General features: G+C 36.6%; 2 protein-coding genes across 4 annotated transcripts; both read left to right on the top strand.

Annotated features, from left to right (window-relative positions):
- The first annotated feature begins 2,694 nt into the window (after positions 1–2,694).
- LOC146746595 (monocarboxylate transporter 13-like) lies at positions 2,695–11,430 on the top strand. Of its 3 annotated transcripts, none has more exons than XM_085498470.1 (5): positions 2,695–2,727; positions 8,391–8,619; positions 8,720–8,863; positions 9,088–9,867; positions 11,198–11,430. In XM_085498470.1, exons 2-5 carry the CDS (start codon positions 8,412–8,414, stop codon positions 11,341–11,343), a joined length of 1,278 nt encoding a protein of 425 aa, XP_085354596.1. In that variant the 5' UTR covers positions 2,695–2,727; positions 8,391–8,411; the 3' UTR covers positions 11,344–11,430. The 3 variants fall into 3 exon arrangements, with proteins under 3 accessions (XP_085354596.1, XP_085354598.1, XP_085354597.1); XM_085498472.1 differs by having other exon boundaries at positions 9,844–9,867; XM_085498471.1 differs by lacking the exon at positions 2,695–2,727 and adding an exon at positions 3,757–3,792.
- Positions 11,431–18,035: 6,605 nt separating this feature from the next.
- LOC146746596 (E3 ubiquitin-protein ligase TRIM56-like) lies at positions 18,036–19,217 on the top strand. The gene has a single exon (XM_085498219.1). It carries the CDS (start codon positions 18,036–18,038, stop codon positions 19,215–19,217), a length of 1,182 nt encoding a protein of 393 aa, XP_085354345.1.
- Positions 19,218–19,649: the final 432 nt, after the last annotated feature.

Raw genomic sequence — 19,649 nt, forward strand, 5'->3', positions numbered from 1 at the left:
TTTCATTTTCGTAAGTCACTGGTAGTGTCATGATTTTCATATTCCTTGTGGAATTTGTCTGGTAGAAAAGAAACCATATTTGAACGTTGAAATTAGAAATATTGAATTTCTGGGCACACTTCTTTAATGTCGACACACACATTTTTACAATCAGCAATGTGTTTTTTGTCGTTTACAACGTGCTTCGTGGATTTCAACCTGAGATCGTTTGTCGTGAAATGCGGATGTCAATTAAAACATCACAAATGATCAGTTTGAAAAAAGGTTATGGTACTAGCTTCTAGGAATTACCATACAGGTGAAATCAATTCTACACATTTTAAATAAAGCTGCATAGGGCGAACAGTTTTTAATCCCACCGTATATTTTTAACTCCTTACGTATGAGAAAGCGCAATGAGACCACTCCCAACATTTTTAGGTATTAAAGCCTGATTCCGAGAATATGGTGCTTGCACAGTTATTATAAATTATTGGGATGGCAATGACACTTTCACGTAATAAAATAGTTTAATGATGTTTCATTAATCAAAGAATAACAAGAACGGTTACGAGTGAGTCATCAACAGCGATGTGCGTGTGTGATAATGACAGTCCGATTATGTGGTTACATAACCGATGAGGTATTTCGGTGATGATATTGACTCATTGATCATATGTGACTAACAACGAACATTGAATATTGCCTGACACATGTACAGCCACACAATGATTAATACTTGTCTCAATCATGGAAGTAAGATGAGCAGCGTGCAGTGGTTCCCCAGCGTCATTCTTCTCACCGGGGACACAGGCCTGATAATTATAGGGAACGAATTACAACCAATTCATGCATCAACTTTAATTTTCTGTCAACAATTCATTGAAAAATACCAGTTTCTATGTTGGTTAGTTCTAAGTGTAGGCAGGTGTGTTTTCAGAATATTTTTTTTCTCAAATGTATTTACGTGAGAAAAAACAATGTAACAGCGTGATATATTAAAGGTCGATGAACACCTGCAACAGATATTCACCAACTAACTGATTATGTATACTAATTGTTCATTTAGACACCTTTGGATTAAATTGTCAGTCGGCATAATAATTAACTATAGTCAGCTATTGTGTCGTTCTTATAGTCTGTTGAATAACTTTTGGACAAATGAAAGACCAATAATTTTGCATTAGTACTATTAGTAATGAAATGGGGCAATTATTAAGCACAGGTTCAAACCATAAACTGCAGAGTAACAAGAGCAATACTCTCGAAGTGTAATCATCATTTTGGGCGTAGTTTCTAAGATATGGTCAATTTTGTAACTCGATATCTGTAACAGCATTATATTGAATGAGTTATTAGCGAAAGGTCTAGAATAATTATATTTCATATCTTGGAATGTAATATAAAGTTAAACAGAAGTCAATTTCACAATACGCTCGCGATAATAAATTAATCATGATAACAATAACATATATCACGAAATCAAAATGTCAAGTCAAGTCGATCTGCGGCGATTCAATGGTCTATTTTTGGTTGTGCCAATTTCTTTCAAATAATTTTCTTATGTAACCAACCTTTTTGGGGGGAACTTGATGTATACTGTATAACGGCACCCCAAACCTTCGTAGCTACGACATTTTGTCGATAATTTCAAAACAAGATGGCAGATTTGCCTCATATCGTCCACACTCATCAGTAAAACGTGACATTGATTAGATACTAGATATGAGCAGTGATATTTTTTTCGCAAGTGATGATCAATACTAGGCCTGGATACTTAAGAACACTGATTGGGACCACTGCGATTATATTATCTACAAATTGGAGACCAAAATATCAAGATGAAAAGTAGATGAGATTGATAACTATCTTTCAAGTATTGAGCAATATTTTGGATCGGTTAGATTATTGCCATATTGATGGTATTACTTTGATTCCTAAAGAAAAAAACATGGCTCATTTTATCAGCAATTTCTATATTACCAACGTCGAAATATTATCCTACTGTATTCACAATGCAGTGGTTTATAGTTTCCTTAGTCAAAATTATGAGATCTTTACGGATTAGACTGAAGTGTAAAATTTTTAAAAAGTTGCATGCGCAACAATGTACAACAATAAGTGCTATGGATTTTAACCTACAGTTTTTCATTATATAGTAATTATCCTGACTGATGTACTCCCAACTTAATATGTATTCATTTGTAATTGTTTTCTCAACAATTATCCGTTTGTTTGGCCATTTTTTTTCACCCAGTACAAAAAAATTTAACTGTATGTAAATAAACAACATACTAGGCTGAGTACGAGTACACATCGTAACATGGTGGTCGGATACAAAAACATGACGGTTGCACACAATAAAAAAAACATAAAGTGATAGTTGCACACCATCATAGTCATCTTAGGTCATTAGCAGATACTATTTCCAGTGTCACATATACCATTAATATTTTAATAACATTGCAATGCATTACCAATTAACTATAAGTAAAGTATGAAAAGAGCAGAAAATGCGGGATCACCCTGTTTTCCAATCCCTACAAATATTAAAATTGTCTATACTAAGACCCTGATCACTATCGTTCCTGGTGATATTTTTAGTTATTAATCTCCTGACTCGACATCCTGCTTTATACAACGAAGCCAACTTGCTCACATAATGACGGCGATGTAGCATTGTGCCGGACTCACTGAATTTGACGCATATATAAACCACAACACCAACGTTTTGTAGTGAGTTAGTGGGTGAGTAACATGTATATTAGAATGCACGTCAAAATTAAAGGCCGTGTTAAAGATGGTTTACACAAGGCAATTCACGTGCCATCGCATCGAGCAACACACGAAGCAATGCATAGCTTGCGGACAACAACATTGATCGCCGTACCTATTTGGCAGGCGACAGGCGACAATGTTCATGAAAACCATCACCAGAGGCGGTTTTATCAACATCAACGGTTTCATATTGATTGGGGGGACACAAATTATATTAAAAACAGAGGCAACTCCGGCAACTACTTTGCCTCGTGCGCTGCCCGATGCATCGCTTCATTATTTGCTATTTATAACATCTCATTTCAAATATCGCAGCTCAACAACAACAATAAGGGGGCACACCCTGCTAGCAATGCTCTATATAATTGTCAAACCGTTTCTATAAATAGCGAAACAAATATATTAAGTTTTATAAAACGGTGTTGGAATATTCGTGTATAATTTATAATTATTAACATTTTACAAAACTGTAGTCATTATGTTTCACTGTTGATTGGGGAGTTTGAATAAATTTAAATAAACCACAGTGTTTTGATTAAATCGTGTTCCTTTATCAGTGAGCTGTATGTATATAATAAGTGTCTGGTATATTGTATATTGTGCATTTGCCGTTTAAATGAATTGTTGTTCCCATATAGTAACATCGGAAATAGAGCGACATTGTCTAAAAAAACAAAAACCCATGTGGCAAATTGTCAGAAGTATTTAAATTTAAATTTTTGTTTGTTCTAACATTGCACTTAAATACTGACATATTTATCTATTAAACACTCTGAATCAAGAATCTGAGGAGTGATAAAGCTGGCATCATTGCTCATTTTTATAAAATTGCATGTTTCCATGGTAATATGCGAGGTAGGGTATACATTTCAGTCTATGCGACACTAATCTTGAACATCAAATGTCAAACTCATTCTGAATATTCTTGTTTCGTTATGTTCAGTAACAGTACATTAGACTAACCATATGTAATTACCGCTCTCTCAGGTTCGCCTGTGTGACCTTTCACCTCTCGCTGAGTGGGTATTTGCACGGGTAAGTTTTACTATTTGACTGTCGTAATGACACTATTTATTATTGTCCTTCATTTTTAAATCCAAATTGTGTTTGAAATATAAGAATTGTTGAGTGATGTTAATTCATTAATTATTTCTTATGTAATATTGTTCAAGGATTTGAATATGATATGACTTATGACTGTGAATTGTATCTTCCATCGCTCTCTGGTCTATTGCCTCAAATAAATAAGGCCAAGATTATTAGATTATTACAACCCAATTTATGAACTACTGTGTGTGTTTTCCCGTACATTGTGTAACACTGCCAGCGAGTCATATGACAAAATATCAAGCATATCAATTTGACTACAACAGAACTGGGACTAACTATGTTATTATATTAGATTTATTTTTTTTAGTTGTGAATCATGGAGAAAAGTGTCTTTCTAAAGTGAACAAGCGAAAGAATTATTTTTATTTTTGCTAGAGATAATGGACTATACTGTTATTTGGAAGAACAGGCTACAGATACAAACTTTGGCATAGAGTTTGGGTATCAACCTAGAGATGAAACAGACATCTCCTTAGATTGTTAAAAAAAGCTGGTTCTGTTTACTCAAAAATCTTTCAAAATAGGTGGAGGAGGTCTGAGCTTCCACCATTTGACTTTCTCCACCACTGTATATTTTGTGGTCACATTTGTGAACTTTAATGGGACAACAAAAATCACTCTCGATGGAGATGTGTGGTACGCAACTAAACATATTGCACAGAATTCACACATCATTTTAGAGACTTGCATTTCACTAGTAGTGGAAGCAGTTATTGATTTGCATGCATCTTATGGGCGTTATCATTATCATTATAACAACCTTTATGGCTCCAATGGCTGTCCAATCTTCAGCATTACACAGCAGTGAAGACTTGGAAACAGATAGCAATGATGAAACATTCTATGAAGTTATAACATAAATGAGGAAAGAATGTAAACAGAAATTTCATTGAACTGTACAAATAATTTTGGAGAAATGTCAAATTACTTTGGTGATAAGCTCCTCAAAGCAGCAGGATAAGCAAGTATTCTAGTATTTTAGGTGGTGAGGATGAGGGATAGTTTTTCATTGGTAGGATTGCAAAGCATACACAACAAAAATTTAAATCACTTCGTATTGAAAAGGAGAGATACTAATGACCAATGCAGATATAGCCAAAGAATATGCAAGTGGGACTCATCTTGACGTTATGGCACTTCAACGTGCAAATGTTAGAAAAATTAATGCTTCCCAACATGATAACAGGTTTGAATACAACACTTTCAACACAATTGGAGGTTGTACTCGGTACTCGTATTAAGTGGAAAGAATTCATCTAATAAATGAACCAATTTGGAGTTTTGTGTACATATGATGAATTACCGTAGATCAGTGACACTTGCATAAAAAACATCAATAGTTTTAACATCTGCTGCAGATAACAATGAAAAATTGGTCAAGTAATTGTTGACAAAGTCAGAAAGGTTTGCAGTCTACACATACCTTTGCTATACTGCCTTCCAGTTAGGAAACAAACAGTTGACGTCACATAACAGAGGAATAGCGCTGTAAGTAGAAGAGTAAAGTCCTATAGAAAGAGCAATATATTCAGTCCTAAATGTTGCCAATGTAAGTATTGGCTGTAAGAAGGCCTAGAGAAAGGACTATCCTATTTTTGCTGAAGTTATTTGAACGAATATGTGTCCAGCATGAATGGGTTCAACAAAATAATAGGCAGAGGAGAAGAAGGCCACGGTATAAATTTTCTATCTAGAAATGTGTACACATCACTTATCGATAAAACTCGATACCATGATGACAGCAATGGTAGAAGCAGAGAGACTAAAAAGGCAGATGGCACAATATATTATAGTGATCAACAACTGTATGTCAGTACATTTGGGTGTTAATGAACATATGTCGGCAAGGACAAAGTATCCTCAATATTTCTGTGCACTAAGACGTCTTCTAAGACCTATAAAGAATATTTTCCAAGAAGCTCGTGACAAGGATAAGCTGATCTTTAGATTGTCAGGCAAAAACCAGCGGAGCCACTAAGTTGTAGGTAGATGTACTCATCAAACCAGTGTTTCTCATGATTTTATTCTGCAGAGCTGACACTTAAACAAATTGGCCATTACAACTACATACAGTTTGAATCATGATTCCATATTACTTTGATGCAGGACATCGTAACTATGCTTCTTATGGTATTTATTACTTTTGATCATCAGAGACAAGGCCTACAGACATTTGTAGACATCTTCTCCAATGGTGATTGAAACAACCTTCATAAGGACGGGTATGCAAAGGTCTCCAGGGTCTTGTTGGCACCACACTCAAATCAAATGTAACGAAAACCTTGACTTTGAGTTTTTGAGTCATATGTTGCCATCTACAGAAAGATGTTCGAAATGTTCTTCATAAAAAAGAAATGAAGCCTAACATGCTATCAGATGAAGACATTCTGAAATAAGCTTGCTGAATATATTAATTTACTTGACAGTGGCTTAGTAAAAGGTATAATCGCACCAAGATGAAGTCAAGATGAAGTCAATGTAGAAATAAACCTTTTGATCAAATGAATTCAACCCTAATATCAGCAAGGAAGTCAAGACAATGCAGTTGATAAAAGAAGCGTATCAGTGTTGGAGCAGTGAAAGTGTATGACACTAATGTAATGTTTACAAGCTTCCGAAAATCAAGTTCATTTAGATGATGTTCAGAAGTAAGAATTAATACTCAATTCTGATGGCAATGTTTGATAGTGAGATTTGCGATTCGCTTAAATGGAAAGTTTTACGACCAATAGTTACATAGGTAGTCATGAAGGTATATAACGAGTCTCATGGTTACTTGATATTCAACAGATTTACGAAGTACAGCATCAAGCTGTGATAGCATTAACTTGCTTAACTTAATCATGGCATGCAGAATTGATTCAAACTATGTTGACTTAAGTTTGTAGTAACTGGTCATGATCATGTTCCAATAGAGTATATGTTCAAATATATGTTCTTCACTGTATGTATATATATATTTACCTTTCACCTCTAGATTTGTGTACTTAATGTGTCCTGGTCTAAAACATGCGTTAAGGCATAAATGTTATGCTTGCATACAAAGGTACCTAATATTTATCGGTTTGAGCAAGTCATCAAAGAAAAAAACCATTTTCTCAAATTGCTCAAATCGATTCTTGATACAGAGTGTCCTATCCTGCAAAACCATATAGTGTGTACTCCAGTGCAAGGTCAGTGCCCTTGACTACCAGGCACAATATGAACACAAACAAGAACAAAATCTAAAAAATATATATAATCAGTTCTGCTCAAAAGAAAAAAATACCAATCCATTGTGAGGTAGAATTACTTTTGTGATTGCCCTTGGTAAGCTCCTTTCTATCGAGTTTACTCACACATTATTGTATACTGGCTATGCCAATTAAATTGCTATGCGAATTTGCACAAATTGCTATGTCAGTTGGAACTAGTCACACATTTAAAATGTTGATTCAGACCAACTTAAGTCAATGTTGTAGTCCACTTGTTCAAAGCTATCTAAAAGTGCTAGTCCATTCTTCTCAGTGCTTGTTATTCCTAAATAGACTCATTGAGACCGTCATACTGGCATGATATTTTGTATTATATTGCTTCTAAATGACACATATATTTTGTTTCCATAACCCAGGTATGTATCTGAAGACTAAAATCATGACAATTTGAATGGGATATTTCGAAGGCGCTCATAATCTCATAATCACCCATGCTTATTACATTAGTCATATTAAGTAGTGTTCGTCTTAGTTTACCAAGCTATGCATCTCACGCCTTATTGATGTGCCCAAAAAGAGCTTCACGCTTGAGAACGGGGTTCTAGATTGGCGGTGGAATTTCGTTCTTGAAGAGTGAATGTCTTTTATCAATATAGCTTTGGCTTACAAGAGATGGTTGATGAAACTGCTGTTGGTGTAATGAGGAGAGTTAACATCAGCACAATACACTTGCCACCCTGATCATGAAATGATCTCAGATTGTATTTACTCATGTCTCTTGTCTCGAATATCTGCTGTCACTCTTTCTACATGGCAGGTCAAAATCGTTTATCTAAGTTTCACTTTGTCTGCTGTCATATCTACCCTAATGTACTCCACATGATATGAATGGTAGTAAAGACAAGAAAAGTGCAACATTGGAAGCTCAGACAATGCAATATTTGTCTATGTAACCGAAAATAAAAATGAAACCGCAATGAATACAGATTTCAAAACACTACAGTTGAAATCACAGGCTTAAAGTGCGGTGGTTGTCGCGCAGAGCGTGTTCGAATTTCATGTAAATAAACAATGTATTTTACACGCGTTGTATACGTCGCTATGAGTCCCATATCGAACAGGACACGGCACGACGACCACCGCCCTTTAACTTTCAATAGATTGAGTTGACTTGTCGGAAGCCCAGATGAACGAATGTGTGAACGAATAACAGGAAAATAGCATGTAGTAAATGTGCGCCACACTGTCTTGCCATTCCAGTCTATTAGGATGTTACAAATAGTTGTAATTTAACAGTGAATTTATTGTTTCATTTCTATTGTATCACAGTAAGAAATAGTGTACTGTAAAATGAAGCCTCAGACATTCGATCATCCTCCAGATGGTGGATGGGGGTGGTGTGTGTTATTTAGTAGTATGGTGGTTCGCCTATTGGCGTTTGGAACTTTCTCTCTGGCTGGAGTTATCATTCGAGCTCTGCAATCGACCTTGACCGACGATTCTGCCGTAGATATTATTTGGGTGACATCTCTATACTTTGGTTTTTCATTTTTTATGTGTAAGTATATTTAAGTACATTCATATGTGCATTGAATATGCACTAGACAAACATATTTATGAAATAAAGAATAAAGTAAATGTTGTTGCCATCCACACAGGCCCCGTTGGTGCTTATTTCAATGACAGATATAGTACAAGACCTGCCATGGTTATAGGCGCTACTCTGTCAACTGTCGGATTGTTCCTGAGTTTCTTTGCTTCTAATGTGCAGTATCTTTACATATCTTACGGGGTCATGACAGGTAAGGAACATTATAATCAGAGTTTCGCAATTAAAATTTTCCTAATTAACATAACATAACCACACTGAATATCTTGAAGAGTAACGTCAGAACAACCTGTCTGTTCGAATGGATTTCATTTAGAGGCGTAAGGATTGTTCTTCCTCTCGTCGAATTGCATATAGTATACAGTGTATAAGTTACCGTGTCACAATAATGATATAGTTACACTATCTCCCTAACAGGTATTGGACATGCTTTTTTGCATACAGCACATTTACCGATTCTTGCAAAATATTTCGACAAACGTTTTGCCTTTGCCACAGGGATTGCTTGTCTCGGAAGTGATTTGGGATATTTCTTGTTCTCTCCTATGATCCAAACGTTTGTTGATAAATATGGATTGCGGGGAGCATTCTTGATAATGTCTGCAATCAACGCACATGCATTTGCTTGTGCCACAGTTATGCGCCCAATCAACGTAATCAGCCAAGACAAAGTAAATCCAAACCCGAACGAGTCAACGAATGGTTGTTGCAAGAAAATAGTTCAACGTCTGGGTTTTCGACTGCACTGTACCCATCATGGTTTTGCTTTGATGATGTTCGCTAATTTTTTCGGAGCTCTGGGTTACTTTAGTTCGCTTTCACTGATCATACCACATGCAGTTGAAATTGGAGTTACGGAGCTAAAAGCAACGTTCTTAGTTGCAACAGTAGGTATTACGAGCATGGCAATTAAAACTATTCAAGGATGGTGTATAGACAGGTATAATATTCGGGCCTTATATATTTTGCCAATACTTACTCTCATATTGGGAGTATCCCAGGTTACAATGGCTGTAGCTACCACTTTCCCCGTGATGGTTGTTTCGTGTGTACTCGTTGGAGTTTGCAATGGGATGTACTCGCCTTCACTTTATGTGAGTATAAACGAAATGGTGGGAGCCACAAATTATTCACGCGGACATGGAATTATTTTGTTGTATTTTGGAATTGCAGGCATTATTGGTTCACAAACTGGAGGTAAGAATTTTTCTCTCGAAAATCTAGTAAATCTAAAGAATCCAATATCAGACTTTTTACGCAAATGGTTGCTGTGATCACGTGGGGAAAAGGCACACGAAAGATTGAAACATTATTTAAAGAGCAGTGGTCGTCAAGAAGCAGATGTGCGATATTTGTGTTGATACTCGTTGAGTTCCCCACAAACCAATGCGTTTTTCTAATGAAAATCCTGATTACGCGTTTGAGCTGAGCGTAACGTGCACAAAATTACTGTCCGTGACTCGTTCGATAGCTTGCAATCACAAAAGAAATTACCTAGTTAAAGCTTGGTAACGTATCAATTTGTATTCGTTGGTCTACGCAAAAGTCATAGTCCCATATCTCGAGGAGGATGTGTGGCGCGACGACCACGGCCATTTAAGGTGGAAAATATGTCTCCACGTGATCTCCGCAGATGTGTGCATCTAATCTATATTGTGCTATTGTACCAATCCAAGCAGATAATTTTAATTATCTAATTAACAATTTTGTAATCATATTGTTTTGTCATATGTCGTGTCGACTTATTAAGCCACTCGATTAATACTTAAACACATGCATACTGTGTAGACTATTATGATATTATTTTGAAATTACAATGTGCATAATAATAAGCTAATTAGCATACGAGTTCATCGTTAACTGTTTATTTTGTATCATCAGTTTATAAAAACAACAACAACAATAACAACAGTTTAATCTATGCCAATTCACATAGTTAATTTGCATCAGTTCACTCAAATTATTTAAACGTGCTTGTAGAGAGTATAAGCATTGTTATTATTACGGTGAAAATCTACGCGGTCAGCCGGTATATAACCTAATACGAGTTCGACACCCATTGTCAAACTGAAGCATAACAATAGTACATTTTGTCCAATTACCCTGTTCGATAAACTACTCTGCACTGTTTGGATTCTTAGAGGCCATTAGCTATCTAATCAGGTATGAGAATTATCTGGAGCATATATGTACCAAGTTTCATTAAAATCTGGTTCTTGAGATAGCAGTGGGGCAGATATATAGACATATACACAAACACTAAGATCTAATTGATCCTAGAGTCTACCCTAACCCAAGGCCCTCGCACGCGATAGTCTAAACAGGTACGACGCCAGTTGGTTATCGTTGTTCAATACCAGTATAATATGTACATGTTGATTTGCTTCCACTTCACATGCCATTATTGTGTTGATGCTATTGTGTGTTATGTTTTTCAAGGGTGAATCTAGAACGGTAAAGCTCAATTACCAAAAGTACCATACAGATGCAGCATACTAGTGTCTTATTTGTAATTATGTCTTCACAGGTTGGATATATGATAAAACAGGCAGTTTTAAAGGATTATTTTACTTGGCCGCTGTCTGTAGTTTAGTAAGCGCCTCATCGTACTTCATTGTCGCTGTCAGAGTGTGGAGAAAACAGGCATGTATAGTGGAAAGAGTAACTATATGACTAACGACAAAATGTACAAATCGTTTTTTTTTTCTAAAAACGATAAATAATACGATTGTAATAAAATAATAAATACTAGAAATGTAATTTACATACTGTCACTGAATAATATCATAGTCTAACACAACATCCAGAAATATTATGGCAGTCCCTAGCTTTCGGGCATTTCGGTCGTGCTCATGAATATTCATAAATTAATTATGCAATGTGATAATCGCCTGCAATAACGCATGAGTGTCAACTGTACAAACTTCACTTACTGATGGGCTACCAAGGGATTTATACAAACCGTGATCAAAGTTCAATTCCAAATAACACAGTACAGCACGATTACTTGTTCATTTCAGTTACGTTTGGCTTCTTATATCAACATGATCCGTTTGATATAGTAATGATTCCTCTGCTTCTGTTCCATTCTATTTCCTCTCTGACAACCTCTAAGTAAGAGTGATTGAGCCAATGAATGTCTTGCAATCTAACGTGGGTGTATATGCATTTTGATATTAACACGACCATGCGTGCGTGTGTGCAAGCAAACATATATTGTTCAGAAACCAATGGAACGCACTTGATAGAAATATGTCTCGGGGTGTCTAACTAATTGGTTATGTGAAGGTCATATCAAGGTCAAACTTCGAATGCCAACTAAAAGTTTATGTTTATTTTCGTCTTGTAATTTTACCAGCTGAAAGAATATATTACTCCATAAATATCAAAGTCAGGTCAAATTCAAATACAAATCTGCATAGTTACTGAATAACCCCCATAGATCAGATTGGCCGAAATAAAAGTCAAAAAAGGCCATTATATATTATTTAACACGGAATATTGTATCCAAGGGTACAAAAACATCTTCACGGACATGTCAAGGTCAAGTCATATCACAAATATGTATAATATCATGTTATATCCAATAAAATTATTTGTTCACATTCTTTGGACCCATGAACATTAATTTTGCGTTAAATTTTAATGAATTTCGTTTTCTAAGATGATTCACACTTATAAATCTCTCTATGTGCAACGTAATTTAGCTGTAACTTTTCAAATAAACATTGTCTTCTTTCATCAAAACTAATAAGCCAAGAGTTCTGCAGAGGACGACTAACCTTAACATCCAAAATATATTTTATCAGATACAATGTTCTCGTAATGAAATAAACCCTGTGATGAAATGAATGTCACTTGTCTGATTTAGAACTCTGGTTTCAAACGACAACCATTTGTTTATAACTCTGAAAAGGGTTTTCATGACGGCCAAATCTTTCAGTGATGTGTATATTTCGGAAATTATAATAATGACAGCACGAGTAGTTGATACAAAGTTAATGTATATGTCTCAGAGAAAAATGAGCTTTCCTAAAAATGGAGACATTTTATCAATGAAAAAATATATCCAGTACAAATGTGCATATGATTGTCCCTCATTTGCATATTGACCTCAACATACCATATGATTCCTTGAAAAGTGTCTTCCATATGTATTGGTTGACGTAAACACCTTGTCAATGCGTGTTAACTGAGAAATTAACAGTGTATTTAAATAATCGTGTTAAACTATCTAATTAACTCACTCACCAACCAACTCACTACCTACCTAACTAACTAACAAATAAATTTATATAAATAAATAAATAAATAAATAAATAAATAAATATTATTAAATAAATAAATGGGAAAAAAACATAACAAGCTGTAGCTCTTTGAACACAAATATTATCGGTAAATGCACACGTCCATTAGGTCCATTTCCAATTTATCCTCCATTGTGTTTCCCATGATGCTTAGAGAGAGGTCACGGTATCACCTAATATAACGTTTGGTACAGGAAGTAGCACTTATATAAATACTATACAGGGGCAAGGGGGTAGCTGGTACAGATTAGGGTTGGGCCATTTGATTTTTGAGGGGGAGGTCAGCTCAGTGAAAGGCAAATGTGTTTGGAGGTTTTTTTTATCATTAGGTTTGCTTGAATTTTTTTTTAATAGTCCACTATATCCAACATTTTTTTTCATCATCTTCAACGGGGGTAGCAAAGACTTGATATTTTACTGCCAGGTGGGATGGATTGGTACTTTGATAAGGATTGGTTCCTCAGACCATCATAAACATCCATCTTTTCCTTCCATATCTGAATGCTGATGTGTAATGACCCATTTTGAACAAGCCATGCATGGCACAGTCCCCATTAGTTATCGAATTTAAGATATATAGTTTTGTTTATAGTAATATAGCTGGAAAATAACCATGTCAGGAATATGATTATGATGATTGTTTAACATTAAAATGATTGACATTTGGATCTGATCGTCAATTGAGTATTGAGAGATATTGCTCTGGATCAGCATTAATTAAAACAAAATCACCTATTTTGAATACATGTATAATGAATATATAAAATTTGAACATAATCAGTCAATGCATATCAGAGATATGGCACTAGAACTGCATTCATTAATACATAATGGTTCTCAATCGGCCATTTTGAATCTGATCTGAAAACTAAAATGACGTGCATCAGGAACCCATAATGTCTAATGTATGTACCAAGTTTGAACAAAACCCATCCAGAAATGCCAGAAATGCTTGATATTTGATGATTTTTTAGCACAAAAATGCCCACCATTCGGCCATTTGTAGTAGGATTGTCAAACCAATATATCTGTATCTATGACACGATTTATAATGAATATTTAAAATTTGAACATAATCAGTCACAGATATGGCACTAGAACCACATTCATTAAAACAAAATGGCTGCCAGTCGACCATTTAGAATCTTATCTGAAAAACAAAATGATGTGCATCAAGGTCCTATAATGTACAACGTATATACCAAGTTTGAACAAAATCCATCTGTAAACAGCCGTGAAATGCTTGATTTTGATGATTTGTTAGCACAAAAATGGCCATTCGGCCATCTTGAATTAGACTGTGAAACAAATTGATGTGCATATGTATAATATCATGTATGATGTATGTGTGAAGTTTGATTGTGATTGGTCGAGGCATTTTTAAGATACAGGTCCAGGCCCACGCACGGACTCACTGAAGCACGGACACACAGACGCACAGAGGTCAAAACATAAGTCCCCGGGGACTAAAAAGGTTAATCCATGTAATGTATACCTATAATAACAAAAATTACGATATTTGGTTGGTGTGAGTGAGGTGGGTGGTGAGAATGGAATGGTTGGTGAAAGTGGGGTGGGCGGTGAGAATGAGATGGTAGGTGTGAGTGAGGTGGGTGGTGATAGTGGAATGGTTGGTGAAAGTGAGGTGGTTGGTGGGAAAGAGATAGTAGGTGTGAGTGAGGTGGGTGTTGAGAGTGGAATGGTTGGTGAAAGTGAGGTGGGTGGTGGGAAAGAGATAGTAGGTGTGGGTGAGGTGGGTGGTGAAAGTGGAATGGTTGGTTAAAGTGAGGTGGGTGGTGAGAATGAGATAGTAGGTGTGAGTGAGATGGGTGGTGATAGTGGAATGGTTGATGAAAGTGAAGTGGGTGGTGCGAATGAGATAGTAGGTGTGAGTGAGATGGGTGGTGATAGTGGAATGGTTGATGAAAGTGAGGTGGGTGGTGCGAATGAGATAGTAGGTGTGAGTGAGGTGGGTGGTGAGAGTGGAATGGTTGGTGAAAGTGAGGTGGGTGGTGGGAAAGAGATAGTAGGTGTGAGTGAGGTGGGTGGTGAGAGTGGAATGGTTGGTGAAAGTGAGGTGGGTGGTGGGAAAGAGATAGTAGGTGTGAGTGAGGTGGGTGGTGAGAGTGGAATGGTTGGTGAAAGTGAGGTGGGTGGTGGGAAAGAGATAGTAGGTGTGAGTGAGGTGGGTGGTGAGAGTGGAATGGTTGGTGAAAGTGAGGTGGGTGATGGGAAAGAGATAGTAGGTGTGAGTGAGGTGGGTGTTGAGAGTGGAATGGTTGGTGAAAGTGAGGTGGGTGGTGGGAAAGAGATAGTAGGTGTGGGTGAGGTGGGTGGTGAGAATGAGATAGTAGGTGTGAGTGAGGTGGTTGGTGAGAATGAGATAGTGGATGTGAGTGAGGTGGGTGGTGAGAATGAGATAGTAGGGGTGAGTGAGGTGGGTGGTGAGAGTCGGATTGTAGGTCAGAACGAGATTGCTCTGTAAGAGTGTGATGTGAAACATTTGCTGACAAAAATTGTTTCTCATTTTAATATTTATTTTATTACATTTTATTTATTTTATTATTACATATGTACTGCAGTTTATTTTGATTCGTCCCTGAAATCAAAATCGGTATTTCCACAACTCATATGCAAATGAGGTCTGAGAGCAAACAAAGTAGTCCCTTCAGGAGTACCGTTTTTATTCGGAGAGTGACTCAGATAAGACGTCTGATTATTTTATTTTATTTATTACCTGTTTAATGAAACATGGTTCTATACAATCATGAATGTATCTTGTCTATTATTGTGGTCACATAACATACCGTGGCATTTATTTTCCCTGTTTTACCTGAAGTCAATTTTCTGCAAAATAAATTCCAGTGAAAATGCAGCTTTCTCTATAGGTTGCATTGAGTCTTAAAACAACATAGTGAAAATTAGATCCACACTATGTTTCTGTTTTAGTCTGTAAAATGTATTTAAACTAAAACAGCTAAATTGTCAGAGATATTGCATGCAATACCGTATTTGCTCTATTAGTAGCGCATGCTCTTATGTAAATAACAGAAATGTTTCTATGGTCAAAATACATCATATTTTAATAAATCAGTATACAATCAATGCAATTGTTGCCGTACACGTGCTTCTATTAGAGATGCTTTTCTAATAGAGCATATATGGTATACAATCTAAATGCAAAATTGTTTTTGAACTTAACATTGAAATGCAGATATTTATTTCCCCTTTGCTATTAATTAATCCACAAACCAGAATCATTGACATCCATTTATATATGACCTAGTTTCTTCTTCTACTCTGTGCCCCCTTATCTTGGCAGGAAGAATTGGCATATTCTTATGACACAGTAATTCAAGTGAATCTACTGTGTTCAGAGATGACACGACAACTGCTGATGGAAACAATTTTTTCCTTAAGTCATATAGTGACAAATATTTTTTTTACACTGGTGAAGCAACAATTTTTTTACGGCATTTTACGTTTTGACAGGAAATAAAATGAAAGTTTCATTTACAGTAAAAAATGGTTTATTACACTTTACAGATAAAGCAAATTCCTAATTTTACATTTTTATACTATTTTTGATAATTTGTGTTTAAGAATCAAAATTGAAAATTGCGTGCGAATTATGACATTTAATTTTGAAAATGCTTTATACGCTTACAAAGAATTACACCTTGCCCATGTCTACAAATTTACGTTTTTTATTAATTTGAATTACATTTAATAAAAACAATTGATTACAGTTTACGAAAATACCCCTTGTCGCCCCTCTATACACAGCAAGCTCTGTTTTTGTCCAGAAACCAGTCATTGAAGGTGAGTTTTCTCAATATTTTCCATTGTGATTACCTTAAACTAGTGCCCGATTGGTTTACATCTAGATTCGCACGACTGAATCACTGCGCAACAATAATCTATCAGCCAAGAATACCATATTTTTAAAAGCATGACATGACTCAACATTTTCCTGGAAACGATATCACGCGACATATAGCGTACACCCTAAGATCGCGTATGTGATACAGTGTTGAAATATATATGTATGCATAATCCTTTTATTTGGTACCAACCGTTGATTCGTTGGTAAAATTAACCACAAACATATACTCATACATTTTGCACAAGGTCACTCAGTAGGAAGTTGTTATAATATAATGGGAATGGCGTTATTACGACCAGGCTAAGGGGACTATATTGCAGTGGGCGAGTTCATGCACACGTCAGTACACAGGGAGCCCAGGAACTATAATCAACTGTAATACGCAGTCTCTATGAGCGGGGGGGGGATATCGGCTCGTATCTAGTGTAAGAAATAGACAAGGGATGAAGGCTCCAGCCAGCTCACATTTTTTAAACTCGAAAAAACAGACGAAAAGAATGAAAAATAAAATATAAAAAAAATACCAGGTTGAAGAATATTAGTTGCTTCTTCAAATTTCGCCAAAGCCCTACCTATATTTTACCGATATCTGCAGAATAAATCAAGAAAACTACACAAATTTACTCCATTTAGGAATTCCTAACGGTTTGCCCGAACGCACGGCACAGTTGGAGGCGTGGCCTGTTCAGCATTTGTCAACAACCAATCACAAGACTGGTTACGAACCACATCGAGGTCACGACTCGGTTAGCCTTGCTCAACTAGTTCGTAACCAGTCTTGTGATTGGTTGTTGACAAATGCTGAACAGGCCACGCCTCCAACGGTGTCGTGCGTTCGGACTAACCGTTAGGAATTCCTAAATTGAGTCAATTTGTGTAGTTTTCTTGATTTATTCTGCAGATATCGGTAAAATGTAGGTAAGGCTTTGGCGAAATTCGAAGGAGCAACTAATATTCTTCAACCTGGTATTTTTTTTAGATTTTATTTTTTATTTTTTTCGTCTGTTTTTTCGAGTTTAAAAAATGTGAGCTGGCTGGAGCCTTCATCCCTTGTCTATTTCTTACACTAGATACCAGCCGATACCCCCCCCCCCCGCTCATAGAGACTGCGTATTACAGTTGATTATAGTTCCTGGGCTCCCTGTGGTCAGTAGTGCGTTTGTAAACTCGCGATGGCGTGTGGTTCAGATTCCCGCGACATTGACAAGATTGGCAGAGAATTTCTAACTTGTGGTCTTTGTCTAGAGTATTATAAGAATGCCAAGACATTACCGTGCCTGCATTCGTACTGCGATGAATGTATCGACAAGCTGGTGTCAAGAAAGGGTGGGCTGATCTGTCCCGAGTGTAGAAAAGAATATGGTGGGGCTTGCGATGGGACCGTTGCTACAGAAGCGTTTAGATCTAATCACGTGATTAACGGTTTAGTGGAATTCATCAAAGCCCGTGATCGGCGTTCGGAGAATAGCAGAGAGGGTCAGATGTGCGATGGTTGTGAAGAGGCTACCGCTATTCAGCGCTGTGTTGATTGCGTATCTAATTTATGCGAGAGGTGTGTCAAAACGCATCGGAAACTTAGGGTGTCCAAAGGGCATCGCTTCATATCAATCGACATCTACAGTAATACCAACCCCGAACAAGTGTCGGTATATCGGCCAGCTACCTACTGTAATGTCAAAGGTCACGAAGAGAACGTTTTACAGTTCTTCTGCGAGACATGCGAAGTTCCAAATTGCCTCGCATGTACTGTAGTAAATCACCGGGTACCAGACCATAAACACCAAGACCTCAACAAGGCGGCAAAGAAATTGAATACAAAATTAACTGAGTCCATTGTAAAACTAGACGAGAAACAGCGAAAATTGAAGTCAATGGCAGAGTCCGCTACGACAACGCTTGCCAGCTTGACGAAAATTTATGAGGAAGAAGTTACAAAAATCAAGAATTACTCAGAAGCGCTTTTAAAGAAAGTAAAACAAGATGAGGAAGATTTGCTCACCACACTGAAACAGGAATATTCATATATAACGAAACAACTAGAATGTAACGTAGATCGGTACGAAATGGCTAGGAAAGGCTGCGGCAGTACAATAAACTTTATCAACGTTTTGATGGAATACGGAGATGATGCAGAGATTGCATCTGAATTTAAGAAGACCACGACTCGTATTAAGGAGATACTTGCCGTTCGAGAGATTCATGACCCAAAGAAAATATTTTACAAATTCTCACCTGCGGAAGCAATCAAACAATCAAATAATAGTGTCGGGTCATTATCTACAGTTGACATAAACTCTGTTAAGCTCGTCGAAGGTTATAAAATACCAAAAAAGTGCTTGTTGGCGAGAAGGTGAATGTTCGTTTACAAGTGGATGATACAAATGGTTTGCCATACACATCGAATGAGCTGAGCATTATATCAGCGAGAATATACTCACAAGCTACAACAGAACAGCTACAAGTTACGCATAATGAGGGTATCTACAATATTTCTATGTTCAGCGCTGCCGAGGAAGGGAAGTACTATCTAGTCATAGCAGTGGGCAATATCAACGTACCAGGATGACCATTCGAGATAATGGCGTTTACAGGTAAGCGCTTACTGTAAATATACAAGTTTATGGACACTCGGAACACGTGATAATTTTATGAGTAGACAGTCTTGGTGTAACTTATTACATTTCGACGATCTAATACAAGTTGAACTTATGGTCCATTGGGTTTAAACAATCACGAAGTTGCAATATTAACACATGCGAATATGAATGAATACAATGAATACCTGC

The sequence above is a fragment of the Saccoglossus kowalevskii genome, chromosome 4 (assembly GCF_978046115.1).
Source record: "Saccoglossus kowalevskii chromosome 4, keSacKowa6.1, whole genome shotgun sequence".
Classification (NCBI taxonomy): domain Eukaryota; kingdom Metazoa; phylum Hemichordata; class Enteropneusta; family Harrimaniidae; genus Saccoglossus; species Saccoglossus kowalevskii.